The sequence below is a fragment of the Lemur catta genome, chromosome 1 (assembly GCF_020740605.2).
Source record: "Lemur catta isolate mLemCat1 chromosome 1, mLemCat1.pri, whole genome shotgun sequence".
Taxonomy (NCBI): domain Eukaryota; kingdom Metazoa; phylum Chordata; class Mammalia; order Primates; family Lemuridae; genus Lemur; species Lemur catta.
The window spans coordinates 247,828,423-247,838,617 of record NC_059128.1 but is presented as its reverse complement, the minus strand read 5'-3'; the positions used below and the strand labels follow the sequence as shown (position 1 = coordinate 247,838,617).

The 10,195-nt window shown below is 36.7% G+C and overlaps 1 protein-coding gene across 2 annotated transcripts in view; it reads left to right on the top strand.

The window, feature by feature from the left end:
• Positions 1-9,862: 9,862 nt before the first annotated feature.
• EPHA3 (EPH receptor A3) overlaps positions 9,863-10,195 on the top strand; it is a 326,023-nt gene continuing 325,690 nt past the window's right edge. The window contains exon 1 of one of the 2 annotated variants that reach the window (XM_045557657.1): positions 9,863-10,078. In XM_045557657.1, the coding sequence (XP_045413613.1) occupies positions 9,991-10,078 (88 nt within the window). In that variant the 5' untranslated portion in view covers positions 9,863-9,990. The remainder of the gene's footprint in view (positions 10,079-10,195) is intronic. The other variant, XM_045557665.1, reaches the window with a different exon arrangement.

The window sequence follows — 10,195 nt, the reverse complement described above, 5'->3', positions numbered from 1 at the left end:
TATTTATGTATTGGTCACCTTAAAAATAACTTTTGTCTTTCGCTCTCTCTCTCTCTCTCTAGGGTCAATAGTTCATTTTAAATAACCCCTTAATATTGTTTAGTCAACCAGTTATCCATGTTTTAAGGGAGGGGTATAAAATTACTTGTTTAATTTTTATAAAAAAATGCAATATATATTAATTTATGCAAATACAATGGAATAAATCTTACTAACTCATGGTTATATAATTAACTTCTTGTACCTACGTTTCTGAGCTATGTTAAGCTGTTTGAAATGGAAAATTAAAGAAGCAAACTGGTAAGTAGGTAAAGTCTGGCATGAAATTAATACAAAAAAGCAAAAATACTAATAAAAATAAAACTTTAAATATATTATCATGAATATGAAATACATTTTCATTCACTCACCAAATATTGATTGTGGACCTACTATGTGTCTGACAGTATTCCAGATGATGGGAATACAACAATGAGAAAAACAGACCAAAATCTCTGCTCCTCTGGCACCTAATTACATAGTGTTTTGGATGACATCATTTTTTGGCAGGATCAGACTTTGGTTACAGGTGGTCTGTAAGGCTATTTAGCATTCATGGGCTATTCTTATATTTCCAACAAAGAAGTCATCTGTACTTCACTAGGCTCATCATAGCACAATGTGGTATTTCTCATATTTGGCATATTACTCCATAAATGAAGGGTAACCAGCAACCTATTAAATGCAATCCTGACTTAGAATATTGTTAAACAAAGACATTGCTAATATTATGGAACTTGTGCAAATATCCACTCTGAAGGATATTAAAAATAGACATTTGCAAGTTTTAACAGTGGAGAGAGAAAATAGATTGTTTCCTAAGCTAGGCATGTTCTCCTCCAGAGAAGATCATCCTTACAAAGATTTTTCCATACTTATTCAAAGAGTATAGCATGTCTCTTTTGAAAATCATGCAAAGGTAAGTCATTTTTACCGATGAGAGTAAGACAAGCTCCATGGGAATGTCAGGTATGCTGCAGCCTAAAACAGATTAGGACATTTGGTCTATCAATTTTTCTTTTGACCATTTTTGAAGTTGTGTCCATTTAAATTAAAGTGCTAAGACAAAATAATTCAGTTTTTTTCTGTAGTTGTTGAGCTCCACAGTACCTTTATCATAGTTGTTATAGGTGAGCCCATTTTTCTCTCTGCTCTATATGCTAAAGGGACTCATTTTGGTGATGTCGCTTATTTATTAATTTTATCATATTTCCTTGTTATTTACAGTAAATTTCACTAAGACTTTTTCAGAAAATATCTGTAATGGACTGTAAATCTTCATGGCACTCTCAATAAATATTTTCGTGGGGAAATTCAATGAGGAAACACTGCATATAAAGGTGAATAACAAGAAGAAAATATGTCACCCATGTGATCACTCTTTAGTGTGGAAATGGGTAGAGTTCTCTGAACAAGGAATCAAATGTGACAATGTGACATTTTTTTCTTGATTCCTCAGGGCTGTGATGAACTAATCATAGAGTCCAGATAAGGTAAATACAAGGTTATGTAATTAGATAAAACTCACAGATGTACATAGGTATCTAACCCTTTCTTAATTACTACAAATTAGGAAATTAATTAAACTGCACCTAAAAATAAAATTGTGCTTATTCCTGTGAAGGCCTCTGTGTCAACGGACAGATCTAAACAACAATGCTCAGCTGCGGTGGCTCCTGCCTCTTCAGAGCCCTCTAGTGGAGTGCATGGACTATAGCGGTTTCCTAAACCAGGGGCTTGGCAATAAAACAAATCTCATAAAATCGAGGGAAGTGAGTACTGGCATGTGACATTACTCCTTCATTTATTTCGATGTGATGGCATCACCAACAGACAGTCTTTCTGTATGTGAACTTGACTTGTGAGTTTAATCCAGCTTTTGTACTCTAAAATGAATTGAAAAAAGGTCCAAGCTTTTACTTTGGGCTTTAACTTGTGTATAAGTATTTCGAAAAATAATTACTGACTATTTGAGCTGCCTAAACTAACTAAATAATAGAAATTGCAAAGGGAATGTATTTGAAATAAGAATACAACAGAAACATTTTGAATCCTTTCATTCTCATAATTAACAATCGAAGGAGGGTATAATCATTTTTCTATAAAAATGTTTATTTATCAGTATATTTGTAATTATATTAAGTATTTTAGGTATACTTTCTCTTACCTAGATTTATTTTTCGAACTGAGTTAAATTTTAGGTTCAATCATCTCTGCACAATATGTAATTTTGTATTTAAAAAATATGTTTGTATATATAAAAGCCTAGAGTTTGAAATGGAAGTAGCTCCCATTTCAACTTGAAAAATATTCCATGAGTAAAGATGATTGACATTAAGATGTGGACTACCTGCCACATTTTAAATTATTTATCATTACTTAACCACTGAATTGAGGTGACATAATAGGGATCACTGACCCACAGCACTGTCTAGGAGACAAATTGGAAAAGCAGGTGAGGTTATTTGGACACTTGTGGAAACCAGAGCATCCGTGAAAAATCACAAATGTTTGACACTGTTGAATATAAGGCCTCTATGACTTAATATGGATTATTTTTCTGGTTCCCAGCTGAATTGATGACTATGGTTAGACAAGCAAATAATCAGTTAATTTTCCTGTATTGAGTAATTATATTTTATGTTCCGGCTTATGAGATACTTTAGAAACAAAATTCAAGCCACATGTTCCCAAAATATACTCTGACAAAGCATTTAATAATCCTTTATCACCTTTTGCTTTATATGAAAAGACACTTTGGGTGCTCCTACATTTTTACCTGAGCTATAAATACAGCATCTGTATGACATCTTTAAAAGTATCCCCTTCGATGGATAGGCCATATTGCTATTATTGTGTTTTCCTGAACCATATAACAATACACTGAACAAGTGAAAATGCCATTTTACATTTAAAATTACTTGATAAGAAATGAAGAGTTATTAAATCTTTAGATAAACTCCATAATACTTGTAAACACAAATTCATTTTATATTAAGTTATGGGTTTGTTTTTACAGTGATTTTCTTGTGCTTGTTAAGCCCTGCAAATCTCCTCAGATGAAATACGGTCTCTTAATACATATCTCAAGAAATTATCATCAAACTATCATTATCACATGTTCAACATATCTGAAACAAAATGAAATAGGTTAATATACATTATTGGGGTTGACAGTGTTTTCATTTTTCTAGACAATGTTATATATTTATTTTGTCACTAATGAACTTAAAATATTGGGCAGACAGTTCATACTGTTGAAACAGTTAAATAATAATGCACATCAGTAAATGATAAAATGCTTATGAGTGATTTTGATAAAAGTGAAACAAAAGTTTACACTAAAGATAGTGCAGTCTTGATTACATACCTTCAAGAAGAGAGAGATTTGGGGCATAATAGCATTATCTAATTAGCTTGCTGGAGCATAGATTTATCTTGAAGTTTGAATAGATTAAGCTATTAAGCTATGATTTTTAATATTTTGATGCTTGTATTTAAACATATTTCTACATAATTATAATAATTTCCCAAACAAAATCTATATATTCTAGAATGTTGACAGGCACTGTGCTGTCAGACTTGCAGCAGACATCACTAGAAGCTTGGTGGTAATGCAGAGTCCCAGGCCCTACCCTAGATTTCCTAAATCAGATTCTGCATTTTAATGAGGCTTTCTCTAGGAAATACTACTGGATACAATATTTCATATGTGTCTGTATGTATGAATGAATATATGTATATGAAGGTATATGTGCATATATATATCATTATTTTTCAAAAATGGATTTAAAGGGACTATAATATAGGCCCAACAAGCAAAAACACCCCCTTTACTTCCCCACCTCCTTGAGCCCCATATGCAGTTGCTTAGAGTTTGATCAGAGCTTTGGGATGTTTTCTTTAGATTATAAGGAGAACTCTTGGCTTGTTTTGACTTTCTTTTGGAATGAGAAATGGAAGGCTAGGAAATAAGAGTACTAGTAAAATTCATTCTAAAAAGGAAGAAATGTTTCAGAAGTAATTATAAAAGTGAATGTAAGAGTATATTTTAAATATTAATAGCATTGGTTTATCCTAACAAGCAAATCATATTTATGATCTAATCCTTTGCTTTCCTTTGGACAGCTTTATAACAATTGGATGAAATCTTTCTAATTTATATCTAGCATTTTTCGATTAATTCAGGCATGCTAATTTTTATATTGATTGCATAAACTTGCATGTTTAAATTCAAAACATATTAATTCAGTGGATATCAGTTAAAATATCACAAATTAATTTGTGCAATCTACCATGACTACTTTCAAATCCAAAATTCAGTGATTGTCTTGAAAAATCACTTGAAGAAGCTTTCTTAGATTATTTTATTCTTCTAATCACTTCCCAATATTTCGGTAACAGAAGATTTCCACTAAAGTTTCCCATAAGTATGTTTTTCTAATATTAATATTTTCTTAGTATAATGTCAAGATCCCTGAGATACTTTCCCTATTGTTGCCTTTGTGAGAACACAGAGAAGTCACTGATGTTTTACACTTTCTCTAACTGTAAAATGAGGCTCTAAAGAATCTTGTAGCTCTAAACACAATTTTCTGGGAAGGGATCTCTAATCTTGTGGTCTTCCCATTAACTTGAAAGGTCATTTTGCTTTCAATCTTGATCTAACTTTACCTTATTTTTGGTTAATTCTTTCATTCCCCAAATTTTCAACTCTGGTCCTATCTGACTCTCTTTACTTTTCTTTCACAATATTTACTCCTAGTCAATTTGTTAATACAATTATTCAGCTTTGTTCTGCCTTTTGAACATTTTATTTAATCAGAATTATATTCTGAGTCATCTTTTCCCCTCACTATTTGTGACCTTTCTGGGCAATTACATTTATTTCCATGGATTAAGATACTACCAATTTACAACGATTTTCTAACTTGAAGGTTATGCCCTGCCTTCTCTTCTGTGATTCTTATTTTATATTTAACCACTAGCTTTATTATCTGCACTTGCATCTCAACATGTCCTAAACAGAACTCATTATTTTCCCACTTTCCTCCACTTCCCAAATTTGATCCACTGTATTTTTTCTCAATTAATTGCATCACTAGTCAGTTAAGCACATAAGAAAGAAATGTATAAGCCTCTTCCATTCTATAATATTCTCATAGGATCTTGCTTTCTTCTTTGCTAGGGTTGTCTTCTCTTCTAAGCTTACCTTCTTTAAAGCACAGTATACTTATGTTTTTACTTCCTCACTTTCCATTTACTCCTTTATGTTAATCAAACTTGTAGCTCCATTAATGCACCAAAACTGCTACCACTGAAGTCATCAAAACCTTCACTATGGAAAGAGGCATTTGTGTTTAAAGGAAACTCCAAGAGTGTCAAGATGAGTACAAGGCAATACCTGGCATGGGAAGTTATTAATAGGATTTCTAAATTGTAGTCTCTCTAGGTTGAGAGACATCAAAGAACTAATAAAGAGTTTCCATAATCTAGCACCATTCTGGATAGAAGTGAGAAAGAGTATTGTCAACAGATAGAGGAGAGCAATGAATTTGGCTACAGTAGGAGTGGGAAGAACAGAGGTGAGGGCAGCAGATTCAGAGAAGGCTTTATCAAGAAAGTTGTCAAATCCAGTTGCAACTTTACCGTCAACATCTTAATGGATTTTTTTTTTTTTTTTGCATGCACCACTCTTAACAGTGAACTGCTTGTGAAACTTTTAATAAGCTTGGCTTCTAATCAGCGAATTTATTCTAGTTCTTTGTTCTTCTGTTTCTGCCTGCCTTTTAAATATTGGTATATGCTAGGGTTTCTTCCTTGGCCAACTGATCTTCCTGCCAACACTTTCCTTATGTGAATATGCTTGCTTATTTTTATACACTAATGATTCCCAAAGAAACAACACTAAATTTCTTGATTCCTAATAGTTCAGTTACTCTTGGCTTTTCCTCATGTCATTCCAACTAGACTTACTTAAAATAGAAATCTTTATATCCCATGCCCATTCTCTTTTCTCAAACCACTCTTGTACTCCTGACCACCTCCTTACTCAAGCCAGGAATTAAAAGGCCTCCTAGACATTACCGTCTATCTCATTCCTCATAATCAATCTATTATGAAGTTTTGCCAATTCCCCACCCCTCCCATTATACTTGTATGCTTTTCAGTTCTGTTACTGCTCTGAATCACACTCTCTAGATCTCTCCTTTGGATAAAGACTTTAAAAAATGTATTGAATGTTTTTGTTGTGTCAAACACTAGTGTAACACTTTATCTGTACCATTCCAAATCTCATATAATCCTTATAACATCCCTGTGAGATAGGATCTGTTATTGTCTGAATTTTATTATGAGTGACAGAGCCAGGGCAGTGACCTGGGTTGGTCTGATTCAAGAGCCCCACTGGGAACCTCTACATAATATTGCCCACCCTTGGCAAAGGCCTCCTAATTGGTCTCTTGGCTCCTGACTGTACTTTTTTGTTTCCATTTTCTTTTCATTTATGAAATATGTCAAAATAATCCTTCTAAAATGCAAATTAAATGATGTCTTTTCTGCCACTCAGCAACCCCCAGTCCAAGCTCCTTAGAAGACCTCATAAAACTCTTTATAACCTTGCTCCTTCCCAGACCTCTCATCTCCTCTTTCCCATACCCCTGACACCGCCTCAAAATTTATTATTAAATAGAAAGATTTTTTTATTTCCTCCAGGAAGTTTCTTTTTCACATTTAGTCTGTCCTCTAAGAACACTTTCTTTAAAACATCTCTTTCTAGAGTCCATGGGATTGTCCTCTCTTCCAAGGAAAGGGGGGGGGGAGGATATAAAACAGGTGTCTTTTCATTTTCCCTCCTTCTGAGAGATCCTAGTTCAATTCTTTATCACTTTAGTCTTTTTTAAAAAATAGCCTCAAATCTAACAGCCCTGTGTCTGGTTTTCCCTCCTTCATACTCAGCAGTGGTTTTCAAATGTAGGGGACCACAAGGATCACCTGAGAAGCTTGTTAAGCTGCAGATTCCTGGGTCCCAACCTCAGAGATTCTGATTCAGTAAGTCTGTGGTTGGCCGGGCACAGTGGCTCTCACACCTGTAATAGTAGCACTCTGGGAGGCCAAAGCAGGAGGATCGCATGAGCTCAGGAGTTTGAAATTGGCCTGAGCAAGAGTGAGACCCCCGTCTCTACTAAAAGTAGAAAAAAATAGCTGGACATGATGGCATGTGCCTATAGTCCCAGCTACTTGGGAGGCTGAGGCAGGAGAGTGGCTTGAGCCCAGGAGTTTGAGGTTGCTGTGAGCTAGGCTGACGCCACAGTACTCTAGCCCAGACAACAGAACAAGACTCTGTCCAAAAAAAAAAAGTCTGTGGTGGGAAGAAGGGATAACTTCTTACTAACCATTCCAGGTACTTCAGCAGCAGGTGGTCCAGGTACCACAAATGGAGATACCCTGTTTTGTGCTATCAGTAAAACTTCTTCCCAAAACTCTGATATGATCAATTTATATGTGAAAATGCTTTTGATGTTTCTCCTTAGTCTAGAATATATTGTTGTATCATTGACAGGTGACATAAAGGTCTCTGCACAGTTTTCTGACTGCTCTTTGAAAAACATTTCCCTGCACTATGTTCCCACTCCCCATCTCCTTGTATCCTGGCTGTTTTCTTCCACAAATACTTTAAGATACCCTATGCTGTCTATATGCCAGATGCTTTTTTTTTTTTTGCCTCAGTTGGACACTATTCTGGTTTTGTTTATGTTCCATCTGCCTGCCTGCCTGCAGTGCCTTCTGAACCATTCTCTAATTAGTGAACTCCTAGTCATCCTTCAAGCTGCAACTCAACTACCACTTTCTTGACATGGCCTTCTCTGAATCTGCTGCCTTTGCCTCTATCCTTCCCACTCCTACTGTGGCCACATTCATTGCTCTCCTGTGTTGGTTGGCATCACTCTTTTTCACGTCTATCCAGAATGCTGCTGAGGTTATGGAAAGTCTACTGAGTGCTAGAGAGCCGACAATTTAGAGATCTGATATCATTTACATCATGTTCCCAGGCCAGGTATTGCTTTGTGTACTCATTTGGACACTACTGTAGCTTCCTTTAAACATGAATGCCTCTTTTCACAGTGACAAGTAGCTTTTAAGTGTGAAAAGAGAAATAGCATGAGAGGGGCCAATGTGCGTGCATGCCAACACATTGACATGTTCTTCCAAAATGCTTTCAAATTGTCAATCTAAATAAGATTTTGGTTTCCTTCAAATGTATTTAACCCTAGAACAATGTAAGCGTTGTGTTGGAACTTTAAAAAGTGCTACCAAGTTACCACTATTTAAGTCCTCTGTTCAGTGTCTGTCATTATTTTCAATTCTGACAGATTTGGCACTTGAGGGTTCTACAGCTTCTGGTAACATAATGTGAGAAGAAGCTAGAGATACAAAGCAACAAGACACACACAGAAAAGTGAACAGGGTCACTCTCTTCTCCCCTGCTGCTTCTGTCCACGCCCCCATCACAGCCAACAAACTATTATCAGGAACCATTAATTTAAATTCAGGTGAAAATTATGTTCTCTCATAGTGCTTGTGAAGAGAATATCTTATTATCAAGGCACTTTCAAACTTTTATTTAGATTCCACTACCTAGAGCTTTAAAATGGATCACTGATCTTAAGGTTGTCAATATACTTTTACTTCTTGAAGTTGTTCAAGGAATATAATAATCTTGTTTTCTTTTTAGAATAGGAAGAGATAGATGTGTAGGAGGATATCTGAGTAATCATTTTCTGGGGGGTAGTTTAAAGATAAGTGAGAACAGTTCTTAAACTATAAATTACAGAATTATTTTGCTGAAATAGATTGTAATTACATTAGAAATAAGGGAGACCATTTGTAATTATGGTGTAAAGTTAAGTGAGAAAGTACAAGGATATTATTATTTAGCTATTGGATTTGGAATGTTAAAGAAGAACCGGATCCAAATATTATCAGGTTGTCAGTGCCTGAAAGCTGAACGGGGAGCTGTGAATTCTGCCTTGTTTCTCTCACAGAACCCTGAGATCCTAACAGGAAATAGTGAGGGAGTGGGGCAAGCATTGTCAAGAAGTTCAGGTTTGGTTTGTATTACTCTTACAGCACAGAACAGGCGTAAATGTTGACCCACTGCTAAGACTGGGCTTGTTCACTTCCATAGGATACTGAAGCTTACTTTCCAGTTTGGAATACCAAAGTGCACCATATGTGCACTAAATCACTGCGCCAAATCTATTTAAATGCCCTGATACCATTTGGTGTAGAACTGCAGAGACTTTCTGGTTTAGGGTGTGCATCAGCGTCTCTCCGAACCACAAAGGACTCAGAGAGAGTCATGGGCATGTTGAACGTAGTAAAAGAATAACCCATATAAAAAAAAATTTTGCAATCATCATTGATTTTTTTTTAAATGAAAAGCTAGTATTACTTGAACAACACACATTTCTCTGGCATTTCAGTTTCTTTTCCACAACATTGCCATATGATACTCCTATCCATGTTCTAGTTTCTTCGGTGAATTAAGCAATAGAGCACGTATAGGAAACACTAAAATAGCTGCTTTTCATTGAAAATAAAGAGAGGGTGCTTTTCTCGCAACACCCCTGCCCCATCACGACTTCTGGGTTTCCTGCCCCATTGGCGACGCCCCCGACTTCCACCCCCACCTGCTTCCTGTGCTTCCCAGCGAGCCACGGCGCCGTCCGCTCTTCCTTGCGCCCGCTGCAGACGGCGCTAGGACCCGGGGAAGCCCCTGAGCGAGGTTCGCGCGAAGGCAGCCAGACTCCTCCTTATCTCCAGTGTCAAACTTGACATCAGCCTGCGAGCGGAGCATGGTAACTTCTCCAGCAATCAGAGCGCTCCCCCTCACATCAGTGGCATGCTTCATGGAGATATGCTCCTCTCACTGCCCTCTGCACCAGCACCATGGATTGTCACCTCTCCATCCTCCTCCTTCTCAGCTGCTCTGCTCTCGGCTGCTCCGGGGAACTGACTCTGCCGCCTGCCAATGAAGGTAAGCCAGGTGCAGCGCGCCCTGCCCGCGGGGCTCACGCTCCCCAAAGCACGTTCCACCCAAGCCTTTTCACGTCCTGAAGGTGCCTCCGAATAAAGCTGTTTGTGCTGAGAGTGA